This window comes from Platichthys flesus, chromosome 15 (assembly GCF_949316205.1).
Source record: "Platichthys flesus chromosome 15, fPlaFle2.1, whole genome shotgun sequence".
Lineage (NCBI taxonomy): Eukaryota > Metazoa > Chordata > Actinopteri > Pleuronectiformes > Pleuronectidae > Platichthys > Platichthys flesus.
The window spans coordinates 20774424-20802309 of NC_084959.1; the positions used below are offsets into that span (position 1 = coordinate 20774424).

A 27886-nucleotide genomic window follows, 5' to 3' on the forward strand; every position below is an offset into this window, starting at 1 on the left:
ACATAAATACAAAATATATGCTCTGAGCCCCCGGCTCTGCTCTGCGCCCCGGCTCTGCGTTGGCTCTGCGACCAGGTTCTGTGCCTAGGCTCTGCGCCAGGCCGAATTTCTACTATAAATGCACCCCGGCTCTGTGCCCCGGAGAGCAGAGCAGAGCCCAGGCTCTGCGCCCGGCTCTGAGCCCCGGCTCTGCTCTGCGCCCCAGATCTGCGCCCAGGCTCTGCTATGCGCCTATCAATGCTGCTAAAACCTTGATCTTGCTGATGTTCTCCTTTACACATGACATCTATTGCACTTCTGTCCGTCCTTGGAGAGGGATCCCTCAAATGTGGCTCTCTCTGAGGTTTCTACGTTCTTTTTATTCTGGGTTTTCAGGGTTTTTAGTAGTTTTTCCTTACTCTTGTTGAGGGTTAAGGGCAGAGGATGTCACACCTTGTTAAAGCCCTATGAGACAAATTATGAGTCGTGAAAATGGGCTATACAAATAAAATTTGATTGATTTGATTTATTGAGGGATCCTGACATTCTTATTTACGTCTTTTGAAGGAGAAGCAAGGTGGACTTTTCTGCTCAGCCAGTCTCATCTCAAATACTGCAGCACAGGTTTTCTGCAACTGTAATGAGCATGACGTCAGTCACCAGCACACAATTCACATTCACTGTCATTTTTCATTCAGCTGCATTACAAACATGTTCTTTCTCATAATACCACAACACAGCACATTGTTGCACTTACAGAATGCATGTTAAAGTATTTATGCACATATAAAGTTTCAGTCAGTCACATGTTTTGATGGCAGGAGTCATAAGCTACTAGACAATAATGGTTTAGACAGAGCTAAGATTCAGCAGCCTGTTTTAATATCTTCCATAACTTACAGTCTTTAGAGAACAAGTTTATCTCTTAAATGTCCAATTCCTTGTTGAGCTGCAGTGGGAGGGAAGGAAGATCCATCCGTCCATTATCCTTTTGATGGTCGCAGGGAAACCCAGCTGATATTGGGCAAGAGGTGGGATACACCCTGGACAGGTTGCCAGTCCATTACAAAAACCATAAACGCTCAACTTCACACCTACAGGCAATTTAAGATCTCTATTTAACCAAACCTGCTTGTTTTTGGTTTGTGAGAGGACACTGAAGGACAGTGACAAAAGGAACACACGTTTTGCTGAAATAACTGGACTCTGGAGGATATCCACTCAGTTTGACTCCTCTGGACTCCTGGGTCCTCATGTAGGTTTTGTTCCCCTGTCACCATCCACTGAAAGCATATTATAGATATTTGAATGGCCAGTGTGAGCAGGAGGAAAGTTGTTGTTTTGAGAATCTCTGATGTTATTGTTCCATTAAATGTGTTCATTCAGACACACAAAGATGCCACAGCTGCTGTCATCATGCTGAGAGAGCAGATTTGGACACATGTGACACACTGATGAGATGTGTAATTCCTGCACTGAGCCACCTGAGGATGAACAGTTTGGGGGGAAAGATTCTTCTTCAGCTGATAGAGTGAAACTGTTAAAATCCGGGGTTGGTATTAGGTGCATCTTTCCCATGAACATGCTTGAACATGTTGTTATGGTCCATCTGTACTTGCACCACACTCCAGATGAAGCCTATTGAGCACGTTTAGACCTCTCTGGATTTATTCAGGAGTGGTTGAAGTGTTTCCTTGGCATGGCAGACATTCTTCCTGGATATTAACAAAGCACAGTCACCACATAACACGCCACAATATCGTCCCTACTTAATGTATTTAGCTGCTGGAGCTTCACTCCCTGTTTAACATGATGAATGATTCATTCGGAGCAGTTGTATCTGTCTGCTCTCCACATAAAGACAAGGGATTTGTCTCAGGAGTGACACTTTTCTTTCTTTTTTCTGAGGCAAAAAACCTTCACTCGGAAGCTTTGCAGGGCTGATCTACACTGGGATTTTCTTTAAGACCTAAATTACAGATGTGGAGTGTGACAGCAGCAGTAACTGCAGGTTATCATTTGGAGCTAATGTCTAGACAACCGCTCTTAACTCATGATCCATAATGCTTATAGTCATGTCATTTAACAATGGCTCTAAGTTATACCAATTAGTTTGTGATTTGCAATTAAGAAATCTGGTTCACACAGAAATCTGATCCAAACCTGCCCCCTAGTGACATGATGTGCTACACAAAGTGACTATTAGACAGGATCTGCTCTGGTCATCTATGATGCATTTACTGGAGACCACCTTGATCTAGGATGCAAAACAGAACTCTCAGTAATGTTTCAAAACACTTTACATCACTTCAGAAGGACTACACAAGCAGTCACAGTTGTCTCTTTAGATTCATGGTGAAAAATGCACACAAAAAAAAAAGAAGCCATAAGTACAATAGCATCCATGTAAGAAAGAGAGGAGTGATACATCAGTTTGTGTTGCTGTGAACGTCCTGAAGGAGGGACTGAAACAACATATGTTCATCAGCTGGTCTAGGAAGAGGACATGCATGCTGGAACTTCAGATGGCACAAATGATTCACACAGAGAAGAAGTGTTGTTCGGATACTCCCTTTTAATTCAGGTAAAACAGGAATGTATGATTCAAATCAACAATTATCGGCAGGAAGATAAAATATGACAAGAAAATTAAAAAGGAGGTTTAATTTATATTGTGCATTTATAGTACACTGTACATTTCATTACTCTTCTCCATTTTAACCTCAGTTTAGTTTCTATTACAATCTGGGTTAGTTTAGCTACGGCATGTTTGTACCAGTACAGGCAGAAAATTTAAATAACAAGACACATAAAGATCTGCTTTGGGTTTCTTGAAAGTAACTTGCTTTTCTTTAACAGATTTCAGTGTTGGATCAGTGGCAGCAAGCAGCAAAATAAAGTACACTGAATTAGGCAGAGAAATAATGGAGAATACAATCTACACAATTTAGAGACTGTATGAAAGGGTTTGAAGGAGGGGTCAAAGAGCGGGGGGGGGGGCTAGTCTGGAATTTTGTATATAGCTGGTTTAGAGTCTCGGTAATTTTGTTACCGCTCTGATTTTGTTACCGCTCTGATTTTATAGATTAAAAAGACTGATATTAGTAGTTTGTCATGTCGCTCTATTCAAGTTTGAACTTTCTATAATTTAGTAGGTATTTAGTAAGTACTCTCTGTTCTAAAGATTACTTTTGCCTATTAGCCTTTGCTTCTTAATACAAGTTGGAAGTTTAGCAGTAGTTTAGTAGAACAAATATGTCTTTCTTGAGAAACAGCCGATTCAATTCAAATGTATTTGTATAGTGCCAAATCACAACATACATTACCTCAAGGATGTGGATATTAATAAATCGTATTTCTGTCTAAAGGTTGAGCATGTCACGTAAATTTTTAGTTCAGGTATAATATAATGCATGCTCTTCACCACCCAGCCTGTTCTTCCAGTTGTAGGACAGGTTGGGTTGCCCAAAACTGGTCCTTGCCTCCTGTTCCCTGATTCAGTGACACTGGTATTAACACAGCTGTCAGCACCTTAAGTTCTCTGTGTTGTTGATACTTTGTAAAGATTGAAGCTTTGTAATCCTGCAAAAGCTAGCAGGAGCAGGCTACACATAAAAAATATGCCGCCTGGTGACAGTGGACATGTTTTAGCACAGCAGCACACTAGAAATCTGACCTTTTGCAAAAGAAAAAGTATGGATATATAATATGAGACACAGTGATAGATTTTGCAAAGGTGCACAGCAGAAGGTTGTCGGGCAAAAGGCTGCAGGTTATAGGGCAATGTAAGGACAACAAGCTGAGAGTTGGGCATGGTTTCAGTTCTTCAGACTTTATATTCACTCGTGCCCTCTTAATGTTTTTCGGAAAAATCTATTTTTATAAAGGAAACAAAATAAAAGGAAGTTATGGCGCAGGAAGTCCATTATCTTCTCTGCCTGACAAATCGCAGGAAAAAAACAGAATTATTACTGTTTAAAAAATAGTTTGGGATTCTTCCGTTTCTGAAATGCAGTTTAATTCTCAATATGACTGAGCAGCCTTACCCATACATTCACTTTTCCAAATGAAATGATTGGAAACCATCTTTGCAATAAACTCAGTTTTAACTTTGCAGCTTGTCAATCTCTGGTATTGCACAGAAACGTTTTGGCAATAAACCCTTAGGCACAAAGCTAACTCGCCTACAGGCAGTCATGACTCACCAACATCTGTGTCGTCTTTGTCCCTGTGCACAGCTCTAATACTGTCTACATCAGATTTGAGGTGTAACTCTGGGAAAGTGAAGTCTGTCTTTTACTGTTATTTTGAACCCTGTCACAAGTCCAGTCAGTTCATAAGCAGCACGGAGAGCAAAGAAAAAAAACAAAACATTATGAGACTATAGTGCAAATCAGAAAAGCGATCAGGAATCACATTTTTATTTAAGAAGCAGCAATGGCTCCACCTGAAAACTGACCCACAACTAACTGATGCATCATTTATTAAAATGGGCTATTAATAAAAAATAAATACTCTTTCGACATGCCTGTTTCTGATGAGTCCTGGAATGTATGAAAATAATTGAAGCATTTTCCTATACAAATACAAAAGAAGGTATTAGTTTTTTTTCTTATGAGGAAGCAAATTCTATGAACTTTTTAATTAAAACCAAATGAGAGGAGCTGTTACTCAGCAAAGCACACGGCACGAAAAAAAAATCTTAAATGAATTAGTTTCACATTATAGTGAGCGGATATACAGAAATGTATTATTAGATCAACTTTTTACCAATTTCTTTTTTATAAATCTACAGTTTGACTACAGGTTCTGCACAGCGCAATCGTCCAGCCAAGTAAGCAGTGGGAAGGAAAGCTTGCGTTAGAAAACCCCCCGAGGTGGCTCTCTGCCACAGTTTCGTCATTCGTACACATGAGAATTAAAGGTATCAAACAGTATCTGCAAATTATATTTACGTGTCTCTAATAGGTGAAGTTTATCCTGATCAATAACTGTATAATAAACAGCCAAAGAATGAAGTAAGCACTTTAAGTTAATTTAAACTGTCTAGTGTTTAATGACAATAGTCTTTATGTGGTAAACTCCACCAAGCTGGTACTCCAAGATGGTTAAAACATGCACTTGAAATTATTTGCAACTACAGCTTTAGCCGGATCTCACCGTTTGTTTCCTTGACAAACACACAGTCATATTTCAAAACCTCTCATTCTCTCACACACACACGTTCTGAAAAACACTGCAGTGCATTCTATCTTGATGCAAACATGATATTCACAATCAGACTCCGCTGACGGCTTCTGCACTGTGTTTACTCAGACACTCACTAGGCGGCGGGTGAATTGCATGCTGGGCTTTAGCTTTCGTCCTCTTCGTAGCTTTGGGCCTGAGACTTCTCTGGATTGGAGGAGCCCTCGAAGCGCTGCGAGGCGATGGCCGCTTGGTGAGACATACTCTTCCTCACGATGTCACCTTTCCTCCACAGAGTGATCTCCTGCAACGTTACAACACCAATGACATACAAAAAGCAGATATCAGATTTTTGAATAACTGATACAGTCTAAATTAAACTCGGGCTGTTGATTATTACTATGCCAGGGTTTTTGACTTAGAGATCTTTAATGGTATAATGAAAGTGTTCAGATCATGATGAAACTGAGGCAGGAAAAATGAAAAAAGCGGGCCGCCACACACTTGTTTAGCATTGAGTTAACAATGTGTTGCTGTTAATCAGAAAAGAGACAAGGGCCAATAACACAGCAAATTCAGTGCACTCAAAATGATTGACTCTTTAAATATCACAGTATTCAACAATGTAACTGCTTTATGTTATAGCTATCTGTATGTATATCTTCTATGTCACTTTTATCTTTGTATATCTGTATAATTTTTTTCTCTTTTCCTTTCACACTATTTAACCATAGAGAGGAAAAACAAGGAAACAGATTTCACGGTCTATTGTAGAGATCGACAGACTGAAAGTAGCAGGAGCAGTCGACCAACCAGACATGTTTAGCAATATCACTCCTCAGGGGAGGTTTTTTTCTCCTCAGGACGTAATATGGATCCTCGTCGCTGAAGTGGAAACGCATGCCCCTACAAATGTTCCTAAACCCTGGGGAAAGTTCCTCCAGTGGAAATGCTAGACAAAGTCTACTGACTCCCACTATAAATAAATTGTTAAGAAATGCAACAGATTTAGTCATTTTAAGGAATGAGGCACCTTATAACGTGTTGTCAGAGAGCTGCTAGCAACCTTCTTAATAACCCTTTTAAATGATTATTTTAATGATCTATTATTCCGCTGATTAAATTAGATTGATTAGTCTATAGAAGGTCAAAATAATTGTCAGCAATTCAGAGCCCAATGGAAGCTCTCCTGATCCAGCCCAAGTTTAACATATTGGGGAAAACACTTCTTTACTTTCTTGCCAAGAGTTAGAGCAGGGTATCAATGGCAGGTCTGTATTTCTATCAAGATTTCATTATCTTAATGACGACTCAAAGTGCTTTACACAGCAGTTTGGCCATCACCCATTCACACACACATTTATTCAGTGCATCAATGTGCAGCATTCTCTCTATCCTACATTAGGGGCAAGTAGGGGGTTAGGTATCTTGCCCAAGGTCACTTCACCACAGCCACCAGCACCATCCTTTTGTCCGTATATTATCAACTGTGAAGCTTGAGCCAGCAGCGACTAACTTGGCAGCCCACTCAAAATAGGAGGAATAGAACGTCTTAATTAGTGTCACTGTGCAAACACAAATGCATCTGAACAGGGGCTCAGATGCTGGTTATTTTAAATTAGTAATTTCATATTTTTTTCACAAAAACGTCTCCATTCAATAACAATTACATGAAGCAGAAAGCATACAGGAAAAGGTTTGGCACTCGTGATAAATTGGTTAGCCAAAATGGCCGCCAATTTATTTTCTGTTGATCGATAAATCAACTAAAAGAACTGATGCAGCGTGTTGTGTGTGTGTACCTGCTGTTTGAAATAGCGTCTCTCCTCCTCATCAATGAGCACCAGGTTGAGGTAGTACCGCACTGAGTACTTCTTGTTAACGTCCCTCATGGTGGGCGTCATCTCGTAGCCCGCCAGGAACAGTCTGATGGGGATGGACTCTCCTGCAGCACAGGAGGTCGGGAGCAGGATTAATGATCAACTAACAGGTAACAACATCACAACAGGAACCCACAGTAGCAGCTCATTACCCACCACGGACAGTAAAGTCCTTACCTCTGACTGGGGCACCATCCATGATTTCATACTTTGCTATGGTGTCGTTCTCGTGGTAGACATTGGGTCCTGTGCCAGTTGTCTCCCGCTTGATGATATCAATCTCCATGTGCCTGATCTTAATCCTCACCAGGAGAAAGTAAATCTTGCCTACGATCACATCTTTTAGGTGATACCTGCAAACAAACGTCACAATCTGTCAAACCAACCTCTTGTCTCACTCTCTTAGAGTTAGGAAAATTGAGTTAGTTTTGTGGTTTATTGTATAATGAAATCATACTTTGATTTATTGTATTCAAACTCTATGTGGAGACAGTCCTCGATGCCCACTTCCATCTTGATGGAGGAGTTGAGCTCAGGGTAGGTGCTGAGTGTGTGAACCACAATGTCCAGCTCTTTGCTGATGTCATTAAGTCTGCGGCTGACTGTCGCCCTCAGGAAGTAGCTGGAAGTAAAAGCAAAGTTAGCTCATGAGTCATTATGTCAGTGAACCCATCTGTAACACCGAAGTCAGGGAGCAACATGTGAGGTGATACTCCTCAATACACACCAGAATATAGTTTATTTATGAACAGCAAAAGTATGAGAATATGAGATATACGTATTATTCCTCACATCTAAGTCTAAGCAAGAAGGCAAAACATTTCTAAGTGTGCATTCATGTGGTGTTGGAAAAATTGGAAAAATGTGTTCCCAACTGGAATAATTCATATGAACGCCATCTCAGAGCAACAACTTGGAAAATATGCAGTTGTGGCACACAAGTTGATGAATTGCTGATGTCATCAATTGTAAACCAATTACTATAATTAGCTCTAAATATAAGTTTTTAATGTAAACTTATCAAAGCTTACACTTTTGTCACTTGTAAAATGTATGTCCATCTCTCCAAAAAAAGCACCACTTCTTGGCCAATTATAGAGACTGGTATTATAAATGTACCTTAAATATTCTATAATCCCTTCACACCAGATCCTTGCTCTTCATTATCATGCATATTTTGAACAGATATATCATGGTGTTGTTTAAATGCTCTAAACACATAAATATAACTAAATAAGAATATTATTTAACATCCATGATGTTTCTACATTCCAACTTAAAACACGTGAACACATCAAGGTCAGAGAAAAGATCTCACAACTGGGGAAAATGGGACCAGTTGAGGAGCTTGTGAATGCACAGTTATTCCCAAAACGTCAAGCAATTTTTCTAACATGTTAATGCTAAGCATTTTAACATGTTGCATGCTAACTTTACCACTGGTATAATAATAAGCTAATGATAGTATTAGCATTTTAACATGCATAAAGGTAAAATGATGAGGAGTATTTAGTCATGTCATTGTTTAAAATATGGTGTCATGATCTGAAAAATGAAACTATGCAGCAAGGACACATCTGCTGCTGTTTCTTCATCTGGTGACACTATATCAGTTACATGAAAAAGAATAAAGAAGAATAAAGAACTATTATGTAGAGAGCATATTTTAAGATCCTACTAACTCGACATTGTAATTAATTTACGCACACTGTGCTCACCGTAGTTTGACGTTTTGACCGGTGTAAGACTCGTAGGGCTTCTCCACATGTGTGAACTCGAAGTCAAATGTCTGCGACTGCGTTAGCTCCCCTGGCCGAGCCAAGTCTTTCACAAGGGACACAAACTCATGGTGGTTTCCTCTGTCATAGTACAGCTCTGGAAAAGACAGTAATATCATCACACAGCTGCAGTTTTACAGGTTTTACAGACGTTTGTGCAGAATTTTCCTTAAAAGCTGACAGCTGATCAGATTTGATGACTGTAATAGCTTAATCTTGACTACTGTTGATGTCCAATGCCTCCGGCTGCTTTATTCTGAAACATCATTGACATAATGACTGTTATTCAGTGACCAGGCCTACATCCACTTCTCTACTTCACTATTACATACTATTATATGCTGTACTTGCTCTCAATTGGAGAGAGATGCTGGTGAGAAGAAAAAGGGGAACAGGAAGGGCAGCAACACTCAGGATGCATTTGTGGGCAAAGTGTCTGGCAAGGACAGAATAAGAGCTAAACTATTTAGACTGCATTTTCATATAGAATAAAGGAATTCAAACTAGTGCAGCATTCAAATGATGCAAAGAAACTGTCGCCTCACTGAATCTTTTCTTAATCAAGCAGGAAGATGATTTTACACAGAATTTTTTTTATAAAACTTAGTTGCAGACTTCTTACATATGACATCTGACTGATGACATGCAGCTCATAAGAAGTTCTCTTATTCTATAAGGATATAAAACATCAGTCGCTGAGGTCCAAACATAGTTCTTTTCCAGATGATCCACTTATTTTGTCTCTGCAGCTTATAAAACAGAGTGGACCTCCTGCTGTGAGGCAAGTTGGCCAGTGTCACTTCTTCATCTTTCAATCTATACGCCCGAACATGGCATTCATCTAAATATAGTTTTTATGAGATTTTAGATGGATTTTCTCCTGACTATTTTTTGAACATTTAAACAGGTAAGATAAAAAATTATGGAGGAATCAGATAAAAGTAAAAGGTGAAACAATAGCTGTTACTCAACTAAAAGATCTTCTTACATTGTCTAATCAACCTTCTGCTTCACTGATATATGTTTAACAACCTTTATCTTTCATGGTGTCATTGTATCGGTTGTATTGCTAATATCGATTGTAACATATTGACATGTACACAGCAGCTATTGTAGATGCAGCATATTTTAATCATTTTGTTTGATGTGGCTCAGTTTACTCTTCTACAATGAGTTTTATATTTTATAAGATCATAATATAACTTAAAGGTCCAGTGTCTGAGATTTAATTGGCAGAAATTTTATATAAAATAATTCTAGTGAGGTTTTCTAGTGTGTTTCATCAAAATTATATTTAAATACTTTATATATACATCAGGAGTGGGTCCTCTCTACGGAGGTTCCCATGTTTCTTACAGTAGTGCAAACTGGAGAAACCAGACACCTTTTGAGTTTTTGAATGACAACTGAAGGTTTCCACAGGTTATTTTTCATATCTGGAAGAGGAGGGTGAGGCGAGGGGTATTCAGCTGCAACATGCAGCTTCACCACTGGGTCACTAAATTCTACACACTGATCCTTTAAGTCAGCTTGTGAAATAAAGGCTGCACTGCATAACCATCACAGTGCCGCTGCCCAATGTTCTTGTCTTTTGCAAAAGAGAATTTTACTTCCATATAGACGTCAGTGTTTTCAACTCTGCCCCTTTGTTTGTTGGTTGGTTTATTTGCGAGATTGCATTAAAAAAACTAAGGAAACTCTGGATCTATTGAATATAAACATGGTTTCATAAGGCGACACTAGAGCCTTGGCTGAGTTATGTGCTCTCCGAGTGACATTCTAGTTCTGATATAGTACATTAGCTTTACAGAATAAGATTCTTATTTGTTTTACTAAGAAAATGACAGGTTACTGTAGCTACCAGATTAATGTAGTGGGTTTATTAGTTGTATTTGAAACCTCAGTTCCTCACCGGCGGATTTCTTGTGAGAACCCTGCAACTCCTTTGACTTGTATTCTTCAGATTCGGTGTGTTAGCACTAGCACAGACGCTACTTGCCTGGTCCACCTGTAGCTAACAGTGGAACATCTGTGTTGATGTATTTGTTAGAGAGAGAAGTGACAGCTGTCATGTGACACAACGCATCAACTCGTTAAACCACTGAGGTCAAAGGTCAATGGGGCAGCTGGCCAATGGCTGCGCCGTCAGCTGACGTTAGCTCGCACCTACGCGTGTCACGAGACCCCGGTTCAAACGGACACTGGTTCAAACAGGGTGTGTTGTTGTCCCGTGTGAGGTGACACATTAACACTAATGAAGTAAAGTACACACAGCGAGTCTGTAGCCTGTAGCTAGCTGCCCGGAACCCCCTGTCACTCCTCGGCTACTTGTAGCAGCTCAGGGCCGCCGCTCACCTATCTGCCCCACGAACTCGATCTTGATGCCGTTGTGCTCCAGCCTCTTTCCGGGGTACTTGAGCGTCACGTTGACTTTGCCCGATACCGTCTCTCCGTCGAAGAAGAGGAAATACTTGTCCTTCCTGCCGTCCTCGCTCTTGTGCTCCGCTTTCTTTCTCGTCTCGGCGTCATTCAGAACTATGTCGATGTCCGCACTCTGACCGAAGCCGAAGAAGCTCATGACCGCAGCCCAGTGGAGCTCAGTCCGTGTGTCTGCGGGTCTGTCTGTGGCTCAGTCTGTCTGTGGCGCTGTCTGTGGAGCTGCAGGGGCAACAGTGAGACTCTGTGGCTCAGATGAGCAGAAAGAAAAAACACCAGATTATTGACGAGTTCCACTTACAACCCCCGGACTGCGCATGCGCCAGCAGTCATGTGAAGACCTGTTCCTATCAGACGAGTTTTTCAGTTTCTTCATTAACGTCTCATGTCAACTTTCTGTCACCGCTGGACTAACACGACACACTGGGTTGGATTTACTCTGACTCCCTCTAAGGACACATCTTCACTTAAACTGTGGGCTGCTCCACTTCACACATGTATTTATATTATTACTCAAAAGAATAGTCCATTTTCCACTCACATATATTTATACTTTATTCTCATAAATACACACGTGAGTGACAATCCAGGGATGTGAATAACGGGAATGTATGGGAAAATGTGTTTATATGATATGGAATTTTGGGGGCAGATGCCGATATTAGAGGGTAAAACAATATACTGAAATAGCCACCATTATTTATTGTTTTTTTTTTTTAACAACAGCAATGAACTCAATTATAAATAAAAAGAAAATGCTAATACATCCAAGAATGTACACTGTATAGCTTGAAGTTAATGTAGAAAATATATATTTTTTTTACAAAACAGTGTAAACATACATGCACCTTTCTGCATTGTTTATTCTGTATATTAAAAATATAAGTTTTCATATTGGTGCATATCAAATGGTTTGTATTTGTTTAAGGCATTTCTAGTCTTGATGATCACTCAAAGTGCTTATCAGAAAATATATCAGAAAACATAATCACTGATATGATATATATATAACCAATACATTTTCTGGATTAATAGTTACGTATATATTATGCAAGATTGAGTTTAATTTGTTTCACACAATCATTATGTGTGGTCAAATCATTTTTTTATATTTTAAGATGTGTTAGTTAGGAGCTTTGAGATCAATTCTAAGTAGTGATAAATCAGAGGACGATGTGACATCCAACAATTTCCACAACAAGCTCATGATAAATAATATACTGTGTACTTCATATAAGTAAGGCATATATATTGTTAGAACTTTAATCAAAACAAAGTCACACTCTTTGGTAAATAGGTAAGTAAATTCTGCTCACTTGTCGTTTGCTCCTGGAATGAAAAACCTGCACTGTCATTACATGTCAACTTTATACCAGACTGCTCTACAGTGTAAAATATCATGGTAATTTATCAACACGTCTTTTATATTTAACTCAGTAAAGTAAGCAGATCAGTTTGTCCTTTGGTTCTGACTTTGTGAATTTATAATCATGACCTCTGTTGTATGGGGTGACGAGATGCCGACTGATTCTTCAATGAACTGAACAAATTCAATTGTTTTGAAGATCCCTAAAATATCAAATCAAAAAGTTTTTAACTTGTGAAATTGAGATGAATACAACATTTTACAGACTTTCGTTGTTTTTAAATGTTGAGTTTTTAAACTTTTTTATTTGTGTTATAAATGCTATGTATTAATGTACCAGAATGTCGGGAATAAACCACACTCATAATAATTGAATCATTAAAGTCAATAAACAGTCAATTAAAACAATTGAGTCAATGATGGTCAATAATATACAACAGTGTCAAAACACCTATGAACATTATCACATTTCCGAGATCTTTCTCTCTTGGCCTTCTGCTTTTCATGTCAACACACTGACTTAGAACCACAAACAGCCTGTTGTACTAGTGTGAACCAGCAGAGGTCAGTGTTTCATACATCATAACAGCCACGTTCAACTCACTGTTTTGTCTAATATTGTCTCAATATAATTATTTCTGTAACATTTATTGTCAGTTTATTATTTTCCTCTCTTGGGATTTAATTCATCTCAATCTTCACTCTCTGTCACAAATACACTGTTGTGTGATGACAAGGCTGCTCCACTAGAGGGCAGAGCTGAATTACAACAGGAGACAGACCTGTCACTTCTCAAGCTTTTTTTCTATTTAAACTCTTGACGTTTTGAGTCATTATTCAGTATTTTACAATTCTAATTCAATTCTACATTCTAAAAATTCTCATCTACATTATTAAGCATCTGTATTTATCTTCTGGCCCAAGATTCGAATTCTTTATTGGATGGAAATCTTCCCAGTTGCTATTTTATAAAAACTAGAAAGGCACTCAGTAAAAAAACACTCCCCTTAAATTAGCTGAAACAGCACTGAATTTTACACACATCACATATCTGTTCTCTTATTTTGCCTGATGGGTTAAAAACACGATCTCACAAAGTAAAAGAATGTGAAAACAAAAATCCTGGAACCAACCCCTGATCTGGATCCACACCAAAATGTAATCGGTTTCCAGATCCAGAGCACATCCTGTCATTATGTTTCGAGGTAATCTGTTCAGTGATTTTTCTGTTATCTAGCTAACAAACAAACCTACTAACAACCTTATAGAAAGGGGGGGCATAACCTCCTTAGTAACTATGTATTTTTAATAAGGAGCTAATATTAGCAAAATATGACAGTAAACTTATTTGTCAGTTCAAGATAACTACATTCACTTTCACACATCTATATGTGACACAAATTGTGTGTGTGTGTGTGTGTGTGTGTGTCTTCAGCTCATTACGAGGTTCCTCTGGGAATAGATTCTCATAACTGTGTAATTAGTTCTTGTGACTTATGAAAGCAGATCCTCCCTTTGTGAGAAGCTTTATGATCAAACTTGACAGCAGTTAAATGAATACCCTCAGGCTTTTATCTCGCATCAACCAATATGCAACTACGTTCCCTCACTGACTCACTTTTCATACAGAACAACAACAGCAACAAAAAGATGGTGCCACAAACAGCATGCTGGGACATCTGAGTGTCACATGGGTGAAACTTTACAACTCTGTCTCTCGTGTGTGTGGACGGATGACTTTTAACAAGCAGAGCCCCTCTAGCTGTCCTGATATGGCTGAAACCAATTATTTATTGTGGGGATGTGAGCAGCAGGGGCAGCTGCAGCTCTTCACTGATACACACAAATATCTTGTCAACGTGTCACTTCATCACATCACAATGTGAGATTTTCTAAACAGGCTACATCCCTCTGTCAAGAAACATTTTCTGCCATCACTGTGGTCTGCCCTCACTTCTCTGGCTAACTCTCAGCTCTGTGTTTGACCAATGAAGCTAGAAACTGGAGTGTGTGTCTACTGATAGTTGGATCACACTGATAGACCAGCCGTTGCTACAGTTTCCATCATGAGGCCACTGCACTGGATCAAAGAAGAGATCAGCCTTAGTCACAATGAAAGGGTTCACTCATTTGATGGGATCTAACTGGGGTTTCACACAACACAAGGGATGAGCGTAATAATAATAATAATAATAATAATTTAAAACTTAATTTATGTAGCACCTTCTAACAAAGGTACAAAGTGCTTAAGGGAAAGAAAAAAAAACAGAACTTAAAAAAGATAAATAATTCATGAAGTTAATTCACATACAAATAATACAGCACTAATCAAACACTGCTTTTCTAATTGAAGAAACAAGTTCTGATTAATATAAATGTTTCCTGCCTGATCCCAATCTGTCGACTGTTCCACAGTTTCCTGAGTGTAATTGCAGAGTCCCAGTCAACCTCAGTCACCTGCTGTTATGTGATAATAACCAGCAGAGCTCCACATGTTGGGGGTTAATGAGTTAAGTTACTGTGGTAACTGCCATTTAAAATCAATGTAGAGTAAAGCAAACCTAATCAGTCGGGTTGGACAGACCCTGATATGTGATCCGAGTGCTTCACATTCAATCTAAGAGGGAGCAGCTTCTCTGTGCCCCTCCTTGAATCTCCGTTCAACACGTGTCCAAGCAGGATTTATGACATCACTGCTCGCCGTGGTCCAGTGATGAGATTACACAGGTGTGATGTGATGTGATTATCTTATAAAGATGAATGTATCGCTAGATCGTCCAATACCTGCGACTGCCTCCATTGAAGCAGTTTTATGTTAAATCGACTGAGCAGCCCCTCTAGGGTTAATAAAAAAAACAATTCCTACAATTAAGATGAAGCACACTAGTGAAACTATCACTAGGATTATTTATTATTTAATTTCTGCCAATAGATTCCTTTTACCTACATTTTACACACTTGACCTCTGTAAACAAAAAAAGCTAAAATAAGATGTGGTTGAATTCTAAATTCGAACCTGAATATCCAGGCAGCTGAGAAAAATGAGTGAAGCCTAAAAGGTGCCAACCAACCGTCTGTCCTGTCTGTCAGTCACATGATCTTAACCTGTAATAATCTGAAGCAGGAGGAATAGCTTACATATTTCATTTCATAATTTGATGTCTGAATTTCTCGACTACTGTTTTGAAGAACTACAGATCGTTTTCCAAACCAGACATTTTTAGACCCAGTAAATTAATACAACTTGAATATTTTTCAGACTGGACACAAAATGTAATAACCTTTAAAATAAACTTTAACTTAAGTTCATGAATCAAAAGTGATTTACTCTAATATTATGAAAAATTTTAATAATGGCAAAAACAACCTGATTGTTAAATCTAACTGCCCCTGGATGCTGATGATAAACTGCCAATATGGTGGCTGTGAGATGACTTAAAAAGAAAAAAAACGTGAACATTCAGGATTCCCAAAATATCAGTCAACCTGAATGGTATCGATCAGACTTATTCCCTGTCTCAGTCAAATGATCTTAACTTGTAATAATCTGACACAAAGGGAACAAGTTAGTGTTTTATTTTGTAATTTGGTGTCTGAATTTCCCAACTCAAATTTAAGTAAGAAGATTTCCAAGCAACCTGACATTTTTGAACCAAGTGAATTTATACAGGCTAATTTGTACAGGTAGATTGTTTTCCCCCACTAGACACAAAATGTATAAACCTTTAAAAACAAGCTAAAACGGCACCACTGATAATAACCTGGACATTTTCACATAAATTTCTGATTAAAACTTAAAAATGTACAGTGATATAAATTGAGTGGTGCTAATGATCAATATGTGTCATTTTGCTGTTATTTGATAACCAGAGCCCCTCTAGCTGTCATTTTCTTACATTTCACACATGTACAATGTGGATTGTGTGTCCTGAGTATTCGGCTCATTCTACCTCAGTGAAATATATTCTCTCCTGATTCACTCTAGCTGTCTCTGACACAACCCCTCCCACGTGTTCAGCCTGATACAGAACACATGATCTGTATGAATCCATCAGGACTGACTTCATCAGACTGACACAATTCAGTAACACACTGATCATGTTAAACTGACAGGGAAGTGATGCAGAGGTCATAGTAAATAACTGGAAACTAACCCCAGATCTGCCTGTTCTGTCTCATTAGCTCCTGTGACAGTGTCACACTGTATTTTCCTCCACTTTCTGAGGATGACTGTGCAGTTTGAAAGAGCCAGCCTCCTTTTTTTTTAAAGGACTAAATCAATCAATCAATCAATTAAATGTTTGATGCTGCTCTTCAGGTGATTCTAATCTGAGATTATTGATCAGACTCAACATCCTAAATCTTTTAACTGCTTTTCCCCCCATGTTGAGCCACATACTTGAATTTACTTCCTGACTTGAACAACAGTGTCCACTGGCTCTGCAGAAAACTACAATATATCATCCCTGCTGAGCTCATTGATTATAAAACTCTTTATCCAGGAACCTGCTGCCAGTTGGCCGTCACCAGAAAGGAACAAGAAAGTTGTTTTCAGAGCAGGAAATGGAAATGGCTTAACTCCCACTAATAGATTTCGGCTTTAGATCAACAAAGATGCTCTCAGTGGGACACTGGATGGACCTCCATACTGAATAGGATTTCTGAGAACAGCGGGAGACAGTGAAGTGGAGGATTGGAGGAAGAAGAGAAACATTGAAATGATGCGACTGGCAGTGCAGACGAACAATCCTCATGTCACACAAAAACATCTGAAGAAAAACGCAAACACAGACATGACCAGTAACACAGGAAGTGAGTTTATTAATCACAAATTGAGTGGTTCTAAAAGAATAAAGAACAAAAAGCAGGCCCTCAAGGGTCATTCCACTGTGTGTGAGTTAAATTCAGAAAATCCTGTTTTCTTACATGTACCAGTAACAGTGCTGGTTCAGTGGAGCGCTGCCTTCATTGAGCAAAAAGACGAAGGTGAATCATCTTGCTTTAACGTGGCCCCAAACACAGAACAACTTTGGAAACCCTCTCACCATGTGTGATGCAAATATAATCTCATTCACCTCTGCCTGACAACGTCTTAGCACGCACACGTTCAGGACTATGTGAGGGGGAGATGGGGGCTGACATGTAGCTGCTTCACATGGGTCCCTGTTTGCTGTGTGTAGTTGACTCGTTGCATGAACTCTGGTTTATAGAACTTGAATAATACAGTTGTGAGACACTGCAACTCTGAAAGTAGTGGCACAGCGGCGGCTTTCAAAATAAAACTCCCCACACTACTGGTGCTATAAATGGAAAAAATACTGCTATATTTTTATAACCCAGAGATCATATAAACACTGCCACTTGGGGAATTCTTTTTTTCTTTAGCCTTAGTACCGTGTGTCTCTACCAAAAAAATGATTCCGACTATATTTAGGCACTAATATATTTCTACTTCAATGTGTCTGCACCTTCAAATCTATGAAAACAAAAACTATTTACAAAAATTGCAGATATGTAAAGACGGTAGGTGTTAATTTAGCGGTGGCATCATTCCTCTCAAACGCCGAACGTGCTGTGGTTAAATGAAGCCAAACATCGAGCCTGACAGCGTTGTAGAAATGTACAAAAGGGAGAGAGCACAGAGAAACTGTGATGATGTTAAAGGCTGAAGGCACTTAAGAGGAATGACATTTGTAGAAATGAAGAAGAGGACTTGATGCATCTTGGTGCTGCATGATTTGTACCTCACCATAAACTGTAATGGACCTGTAACAGGAGTCATTGATGAAGTTTATGTATCATGATACATTGTTTCTTTCTCTTGGTTTATAGTGCAACATATTAACTTGAAAAAAAAAAAAAGACTGAGCAGTGTTGACAATTTCCTATGTGCAATGTTGGGCTGATCTTCTCAACCATGACTGGTACTCAGGTAACATTTTATCAAACTTTGCTATGAAACCTTAATAACGGCAGAAAATTATGTTGAAAATTATAGATAAAAATAATAGAAGCCAAAAAATAATATAACTTTGAAGACGTGAGCAGTTTGTTCTGAATACCTCATTAAACTGATACAGTTGTGGAATCGTGAATCTGCCGCGCTGCTCATCTTCATGTGGTATGAATATATGATAGGATGTTACCTTTTCTCAGCCTTACCAATGGAAAGAGTTTCATATCGCCTCAAATAGGAAGTGTTTATTTTTCACCACTTTACATAATCTTGATAAAGAGAGAGGAAATCTATATACAATCAGTACAAGTGTTAACCCTCCAGACCACGGCTGTATATCACTGTACCACTCAAGTGTAGGGTCACTTCTGAGAGCCTTCAGCTTCAGAGAGAGATGACAAATACGAGCCTCATCATTTAATGTCTTACATCTAACTGACTCAAGGTCAGACATGTTACACAAGCTCTACTCTAATGAAGCATTAGTAAAAACTAATTGGACATCAGAAGGATATGCCGCAGGATTCAGGTGGCAGAAGATGGTGTGCCTGACTATGTGTCTACTGAAGAGGTGGAACCTTTTCACTGATGTTGGTGGCACCTCTTCTAATTCCAGCTTACAAATAATAAATCAACCTGGTCCTGAACGCTCGGAGTTGTGATCATCCAATCTGTTTTCATTTAGAATTCTCATAGAGGCTGTTACACTGTGAAGTTCACAAGTACCATGTGTTGTTGCTCAAAGAACAATTTGTTTTTGTGGGATCTGGAGGGTTAACTTGCAAACCCTGTATTATCATTATTTGTATTATTATGAATATTATAATTATTGTTATTATAGTGTAATACTGAACATATGTATGACAGCAAAACTCTAACCTGGTTATTAGTTCAATATATACAAGATGAACAGCAAGCATAGAAGGACACTTAAACAGAAGAAAACGCAGCACTGATTGTGGACAGTGTTTCACAGCATTTGACTGGCACTCTTCAAAGCCTCTTCCTAAGACTATCTACAAACATCAACATGGAAGTCTCTCACTACAGAAACCGGACCTTCCCAGCACAGAAATTAAATATGTAAGACTGCTGATCAAGAAGCACATCTGGATATGCTAATACAAGTCAGTTTGTCTCTCTTTTGCTCTGATTGCAAAGGTGTAAATGCTTGATGCAAAGTGGTTAAAGTATAACACATTTTCTTTACATCCACAACCAAATAATAATAATAATAAAAAAAACACATGTTAGTATTTTACAAATATTTATAAAAGTAAACCTTTATCTATAGGCATTTTAAAATATATTCCATCAAAAATAGTCTGACAAATTTCAACAGTAGAAAATAACGTTTTACAAATGACAAAAGGTTTGAAGCTAGAAGTTTACAGTAGAAACGCGTCACGATAGACTGACTGTGGAGGAGAGAGAGAGACGCCTCTTTTTCGACCTCACAGAACAAAGAGCCGAACCCTTTTCTCCACCTCGATTAGTGTTGAAAACCATGCAGTAACTGTAAAGTAAGAGCTCCATAATTTAGCAGAAGAGAAGTTGACAATTCACCCCGCCTGTTTTACATGTTGTTCTGTGAAATCTTGTCACCTTTGGCAAACTTGAGTGGTTGGATTTCTGTCATGCTGAGAGCAGAGAGCATGAACTGTGGCAGCTCCGTGGTCAGACAGCGTGGAGCGCGGTCCCACACGTCACGTCTCTCACTCAGCACAATGCCCCTCACCGTCCTCTCCCTCCTTAGATCACAAATGACGACTTGTGTCGGAAATCCCCCTGTAGAGAGCACGGAGCCGGACAGGAGCAACATTTAGGAATTCATCATAAATTCAACATTAATGCAGATACAGATTTTTGCTCCTAGACTAAAGAAGAGCGTGGTATGTTGACTTTGTGGTTTGGCAGAGATTTTGATCTCTCCTGCTAGGCTACAAAAAGTGAATTTTGGAACAGAGAAATGTAAGCAGTTAAGTAGGGGATGAGTTATACTTGTTTTCTGGTAGCTGCAGAACAGAGCTGTGTTTCCAAAAAAAGCATTTTAAGGCAAAGATGCGCTTAATCCCATTGTAAATCAACGAGGCTCAACTTGGTTTGATTTTGTCATAAACAACATACCGTTTTTTCACTTTTCTGACAACTAAAACAGGTTTAAATGTGGTCTACTTGGTCCTGATGGCAATCGTTATATTATATAATATAATAGATTTTAATATAATATGATATATGATCATATTTAATAGACTTTAATATAATATGATATAATGTAATTTTATATAATACAATACAATACATTATAATATAATATAATATAATATAATATAATATAATATAATATAAAATAATTTAATTTAATTTAATTATATAATATTATATAACATAATGTCTTGAACCTGCTGGTCCCTAGTGTCCTCTCACACCTGTAAATAGTCTGACACCTGATACCTCTGATACCATGTAGGAATGTAAACACATGACCTGCTGCTAAATACTGAATCCTGTTAAAAATACAATGCGTTCCTTTACTTGCGTAATAAATATACTGCATCCTCTTACTTAGTTCAGTCTGTTATCAGCCCCATGTAGACAGCAAAGGCATACATTGTGTCAATCACAAACATTTCTTACACCACATCATACCCAGTTTTGATCCATAAATTCTTTGGACCTTTATCATGACTCATTGCAGTTAAACATGGACAAATCTGGTTTGAGCCAGTTCTCTTTTTGAGGAAACAGTCAAACCCAAATTTAGTTCAGATCTTTTTCCTCTTGCCAAATACTCAATCGTCTTTTAACATCAAAGACAGATTTTCAATTCAGTAAAGCAGTTGACTCATCGGTATATGGGACCTGGGTGTGGCTCATTAAAGGAGCTCACAGGCATGTTTTAGCCAATTAACCATAATTTATGTTATTTGTTGTACTGCTGACGGACGGATTTTCCAGCAGATAGAGACTTGAAGCACTTATTAGACTTCTTTAATATCTTTATCACAGTATCCTTTATAACTTCTACAGGCACTCATTGTAAACTGTTATCTACAAACCTCATCTTCCGTCCTGACGTAGTCAACTCCATCTCCTTTGGCTGGAACTTTGTAACTGAAGGACACAGAGAACGCAGTGGTTCTGAGGATGATAGTTTTAGGAATACATGCATTTGATGTTTATTTGAATGGGACGATGTCTTACTTGTTTCCTGCCTGTTTTTGGCTGGAGAAGTAGCCTCGCTTGTATGCACAGCAGATCCCCACTGTTATACACAGCAGCACTATGACCACCACCAGCACTCCCAGTAGAATCCCCAACAAATCAACATCATCTGTGGAGTCCCAGTAACAATCGAGAAATTAAACACTAACATCTGCTAAACCTGATGTTAAAAAGACATGTTGGAGTATAGTTCACCATCACACAGGATATTCATCTTAACACTGCATGTCTAGCACTTACAAACTTCCATCATCTGGGGTAGACACTCAGAGTATCCAGCGTCGTTCTTCGCTCGACAGAAATACTCCCCTGCATCTTCTTTTCTGACTGCGATGAATTTCTGCAGGGGAGGAATCACAAAGCAACTGATTAGATATGATTAATGCAATAATCCCCTCATATAAAACCCAAACCTTGTTTATATAAGTTTAAGAGACCATATTGGATAACGACAGAGCCTGTCACAAGTCATTTGAACTGAATTTATTTATTTTTAATTAAAAAATTATCAGCATAATCAGACTGATTTAATAACTTAATAATGGTGCATGCTGCATTTAGGGAAAGAGGAATCCTAAGAGTATGTGTGAGTAGAGAAGGAGTGACATTCACACCACATTTATATTCATTTGGACAAGAGAGAAAATTACTTAAAATATGAAAATTGAACCGAATTAGACTGTGGCTGACTGCTTCTGATAAAACAGTGAACAAATGAGCTCATGCAGTGGTCACAAACGAGATATGGGATTCAGTGCAGGAGGAGACTTACACACACGTGTATAGATTAACTGTTCATGGTAAATTAACACTGTTAAAGGGGACTGTCAATCTTTAAGGGAACATACCGGACAGGCCTTTGGTGCTGATTACATGCAGGCGTGTGGTGTCTTTTAAACACAACACAGACTCGAGGTTCCTGTGGTTCTTGATTTGGAATAGACACCGTTTCTTGCACAATCTTTTCAATTTCCCGATAGTTATAGTAATGTGATGCTGATGAACCACAAGAGTATTTTGTTATTTGTGAAACTTATGCTGAGGAAAAACTTAACATGATGCACCTCAATTTGACACACAGAGGTAACAGACTGATCTTCTAACATGACACGTAGCTTAAAATTACGACTGTATTCTCGAAAGGGTGGTTGGCGGGGGGTAGAGTAGTCGTCCTCTAATCAGAAGGTCAGTGGTTCAATCTGCCTTTCCCATTCTGCATGCCAAAGTGTCCTTGGGCAAGATACTGAAACCCAAAATCTCATACAGAGAGCTGAAAGTAGATGCACTGTATGAATGTGTGTGTGTGTGTGTGTGAATGGCAAATACTGTACTGTAAAGCGTTTTCAGTCATCAAGCCTAGAAAAGCTCTATATAAATACAGACTATTTACCAAAATGTATAACTTATTGTTGTAATATTACAACTTTTTTTCTTATTTTCCTTATTGTGACACTATAAATTATTGTATATACACATACAATATGATTGGTCGGGGAAAAACTTTTTAAATTATATTTTTCAACGTCAAGAATAATAAAACATAGAATAATGGGGTTTGGGTTAGGGTTAGGATAACCCTTATAAAGTTGAATAAGATTTCAATTCAAATCAGAATTATCTTTCCCATGCAAACCAATCTAAAACATAATAATAATAATATTAATTAATTAATAATTAATTCCACCCTCTACATCAGTGAAAGGGATTTTGAGAGTGATAACTGAGTTATCTGTGATCAGTTTAAAAATATCAGGCAAGACAAGATGAGCACAGTGACACAAACCTCATCAGTTTACAGTTATGACTCGAGCTACAGTTTCACATAAGGAGCGCGTTCACTGTAGTTTGCTGTAACGTGTCACAGCTCAGAGGCCAGCATGAAGGTTGACAGGAGAGAGCACTGAGCAGATCGAGCAGCGCTGGAGAGCGAGCGAGAGAGAATTGAGGAATGTGCAAACGAGGGCAGCAGATTCCCCTCGTGGCTCGAGCCCTCTTGCACCATCAACTGTCTCCCCAAAATATCTGCCCCCACCCCTGGGCGTCAGGCCACCATCCCTGCTGCCCCGCCCTTACTGCTTATGTGTGCCCTTGTGAAAAGACATGCGCATGCATACTAACCATAGTTCCTGTTTCTGCGTTGAGAATGTATGAGGAGTTGAAGAACTTGAGGCTTGTCTTCGGGTCGTCTGGAATCTCCTCCCTGTTCTTGAACCACTGGTACTGAGACTTCGGGAAACCATCCTCCTCCAAACAGCTCAGCTCAGTTGGCTTCCCGAAAGGCACCGATTTGGGGACACTGCATTTTGGCACCACTGGCTTCACTGCGGTGACACAAAACATATGACCATTGTCACTGTACTGGGTACTCACAGTTTTTACATTTGCTGAGCATCACATTTCGGAAACAACTGACACCATCCTTCCAAGATGCTGCTTAGCCTAAGATTGACTTTGATCTTTCAAAACCCATGTCACTCTGACCCCTCATGGTTAACTGGCCTGACTGCACTGAGAGGGCCGGACGGGCGCATGGTTTTTGGCCTGTGCCAGAAAATGGCACCAAAACACGCGCTTGCTTTCTTTAGAACTGCAATTCAGAGGAGATGCAGTTTCAGAGGTTTCCTCTTATAGCCCAGAACACGCCTTTGCAGCTGGGCAGGTCTAGTCATAACGCATCCTCATATGTATGCCAAAGGGCTGGTGCGACCTACAGCACGGTTTCATCTTACAGCATCCAAAGTGTGAATCGCTAAGCAGGGCACAATAATAGCTTGTTTTCTGCATTCACAAGAATCTTTATGACACACACACACACACACACACACACACACACACACACACACACACACACACACAGATTGATGTTGAAGGTAAGTCCAAGTACCTCTTACAACAAGGTCAATCACAATCTCGTCAAATGACTTCTGATCATCAGCGGCAGTGACCTCACAGCGATATTTAGCTGTGTCCGATCGTGTGGCGTTGGTAATCACTAATGTGGCAGGTTCTCTGATCACTGCTCTGTTCTCCAGGTCACCTGTCAGGAGAAAAAAAACATGTCCACCAATGTCAGAAATACATGTAAAACATTAAAAAATATATATATAAATACAAGTGACTGATTTGTTAAGCATTACCTGAGATCTTCTTGTCAAAGTACACATAACTCGGTCCCCCGTTTGTGATCTTCTTCCATTCAATTCTGGGATTGCTTGTAGAAATGGACTCAATCAAACACGATAACTCAATTTCTGCAGGATGGACAAAGAGTGAGTTATTACATCAATAATTTAATTCAACACTGACGTGAAAAGGACATTTTTTGTGTGTGGGTGTTTGGTCATTGGCTCTTACTGTCGAACTCGTCGGTCCATGGCGATTCGTTATTCGTCCTCAGTACCACTGACAGCACACTGAAGTAGCCTGCAAAACAAGAGGGGAGAGACAAGACCATATGAGACTCCCTGGAGCAAGTATTTTCATGATACAGTGATGATCTCATGCGATATGCACAATACCAGCTGACGACCTCACATGTGCCGGGCTTGTTGTGATACCCTCCTTAGGGATATTTGTTAATACGCCTACATCTTTAATTTCACAAACACAATGTAAGGAAACATTATTGTCAATCCCACATCAGTGTGAGGATCCTAACATCCCAGCCTCGTTCGTTCAGTGTCCATTTTTAGTCGTGTTGGTCAAACCATTGTGTGTCTGAGTGTGTGATTAGGGTGGGGGTGCTGTTTCTATGCACAGTGGATAATTGCGCAGGGAGGCATGTGCCCTTTACAGGGCAAGCTCACCATGCCAGTAGTTCAACTGCCTGCCGAGCCCCTCTCTCGCTCTCTCTCTCTCTCTCTCTCTCTCCTTCTCTCTCTGTCTCACTCTCATTTTCTCTCTACCCTTCTCAATCTCTCTCTCGTTCTCTCTCTGTCGCTCTCTCTCTCTTTCGGCCGGATGCTGTTACCCATGTGGGGCTAATGGTGCAAAAGCACCCTGGAAAGATCTATGTTGGTATGTGGTGGAGGGATAGGGCCTTTGGAGGGGTCACTGCTGAATCATCGTGACAGCCTATGGTCCACAAACAAATGCTCTCAAAGTCACTTCTACACATGTTAAGTAAGGAAAAAACTCAGAAACACTTCCAGAGACAAAATATCCCATAAAAGAATCAGATAAATCAATAAATATGTGCCCCAGTGTCCCATTCGCATGTTTCAACCTGCCCCTGATTGGTGCATACAGCATGTGCAGTAACTGTGCTCTGCTACTAATTAGTATTAGACATGGTTCTGGGCCCCTCATTGAAAGAAACAGGGATAACTTGACCTCCACCATGTGTCATCTGGATCCACAGCAGTGTCTAGCGTCACCTACTAAGGCAGACAGGGTAAGCTGATTAGCCTGCAGTCTTTCTCGAGATCATGACAAGACGACAGCTTGTTTTTCGCCGCTGTTGTCAGTAATAACACTGCACGGACTAGGTCACAATTACATTTGACAATAAGAGACCTGCCCTCAGGAAGCTCGTTGGAAAGTTAAGTGTTCACAGTGACTTTGGGCGCTTGATTTGTCCTGTACACGGGTATGCTTGCATTAACATTCGGGTGAAAATAGTAAGTCAGTGTGCAGAACCAGACTGTGCTTTGATTCTCATCACATTAAATGTTACATGTAAGATGCTTTTTGTTTTAGACGTCAAATAACACTGAAGATGACCGTCCTTCAATTAGAAAGCAAGGGTTAGGGTTAGGGTTAGCAATGATAAAAATACTATCGTAGTGTCTTATTCAAAGCTACACACAGAGCAGTGAAGCTCACCAGTACAACAGCTAGTGACAACAATTTAGTGTTGATTTGAATAAATATTTGATTTAGCTTTGCCTCTCCCAATATGATTTATTCTGCAATGAGCAACAGTAGCAGAGATGACAAAGTTAGACCCAAGAGGATTGAGTTTAGTTTAACAGCACTCAATGAAAAAGTGGTGGTGGTGGGGGGGGGGGGGGGGGGGGGGGGGTTCTGACTGAGACGTTTAACAAAGAATTGCAAAAGAAGTGAGGAGCAGAATGTGCACTCCTTTTCAGAAATATGAAACATAACAGTCGAAAATTCACATCTCTTCACAGCCTGTCATATAGTTACATTCAGCTCCACAGTGCAACAAGCACAAAAGCAAACACAGTTCTGGCAGAATTAAAGCTGTGTGCGGAGGAGAAGCCTTTTCAACTTCCAGTGTTTGAGCTCCTTGTGTATCGCTGCTACTCTTTTGGGCAAATGTAAGCCACGTCCTGATGATACTGAGGGGTACAAAGTCAGTTAACTGAATTCATACATGTGCACATGTGCTATTTTTTATGTTTCTGACTTTACTGATCAAAGCTTGTGTATGTGAGGCTTGTTAGTGCTTATTTGTGGGTTTAGGTTTTGAATGTACTGCATGTACTGTGTAACTTAAAACTAAATCTCACTAGGGTAAGTATGCCAAGAGTCCAAAATATCAGAATATGTTGTGCTAAAATAGAATCCAGAGTTGATAATAAATTATTCCAGGTGATAAATTAAGTACTATGACTTTTCATTAGATGCAGTACTCAATTTCATTTGTTACCGACACAACTAATGGAATTTAGACCCCCATCCCTGTACTCCTACTTAATTCTGAGAGTATTAGTGCAGATTAGGTACCTAAGTGAGCTTGACGTGGAGATATAAAGCTTGAGAGTTCTGCATTGGAAACGGCTGTCCAGGGAAAGACATGAAACCCCCACTCAACAAAACTGTCCGAGGTTCATGTAAATTCTACATAAGCAAAACATGAATGATTCCTGTATTCTGATGGTTATGATTCTGCACTTTGTTACAGTAGAAGAAAAAAGTTTCCCCTCTAACCCTAACCTGCAGTCTACTTACAGAGGGAGACATTGTTCAGGGTTAAAGTGCCATGTATGAACAGAATATTATGAAACCATTCATTGTTGATTTACACAAAATTTGAACTGCATTGATTCCTCTGTGATGTAATATTACAGCAGAAACAATAGTTCATGACTAAATCAAGTGGTTTTGTAAAAAG

At 39.3% G+C, this 27886-nt stretch overlaps 2 protein-coding genes across 2 annotated transcripts in view; both read right to left on the minus strand.

The window, feature by feature from the left end:
• Positions 1 to 2534: 2534 nt before the first annotated feature.
• Positions 2535 to 11581, minus strand: vps26bl (vacuolar protein sorting 26 homolog B, like). Its single transcript, XM_062405580.1, has 6 exons — positions 11180 to 11581; positions 8765 to 8921; positions 7504 to 7668; positions 7224 to 7399; positions 6969 to 7111; positions 2535 to 5470 (listed from the first exon to the last, which is right to left on the minus strand). Exons 1-6 carry the CDS (start codon positions 11400 to 11402, stop codon positions 5333 to 5335), a joined length of 1002 nt encoding a protein of 333 aa, XP_062261564.1. The 5' UTR covers positions 11403 to 11581; the 3' UTR covers positions 2535 to 5332.
• Positions 11582 to 17422: 5841 nt separating this feature from the next.
• Positions 17423 to 27886, minus strand: part of LOC133969240 (junctional adhesion molecule 3B-like) — a 32583-nt gene continuing 22119 nt past the window's right edge. Inside the window, exons 2-9 of the mRNA XM_062405581.1 lie at positions 25162 to 25230; positions 24945 to 25058; positions 24692 to 24844; positions 23926 to 24128; positions 22048 to 22147; positions 21787 to 21916; positions 21642 to 21696; positions 17423 to 20370 (exon numbers count right to left, since the gene is read on the minus strand). Coding sequence (XP_062261565.1) covers positions 20335 to 20370; positions 21642 to 21696; positions 21787 to 21916; positions 22048 to 22147; positions 23926 to 24128; positions 24692 to 24844; positions 24945 to 25058; positions 25162 to 25230 — 860 coding nt within the window. The 3' untranslated portion in view covers positions 17423 to 20334. The remainder of the gene's footprint in view (positions 20371 to 21641; positions 21697 to 21786; positions 21917 to 22047; positions 22148 to 23925; positions 24129 to 24691; positions 24845 to 24944; positions 25059 to 25161; positions 25231 to 27886) is intronic.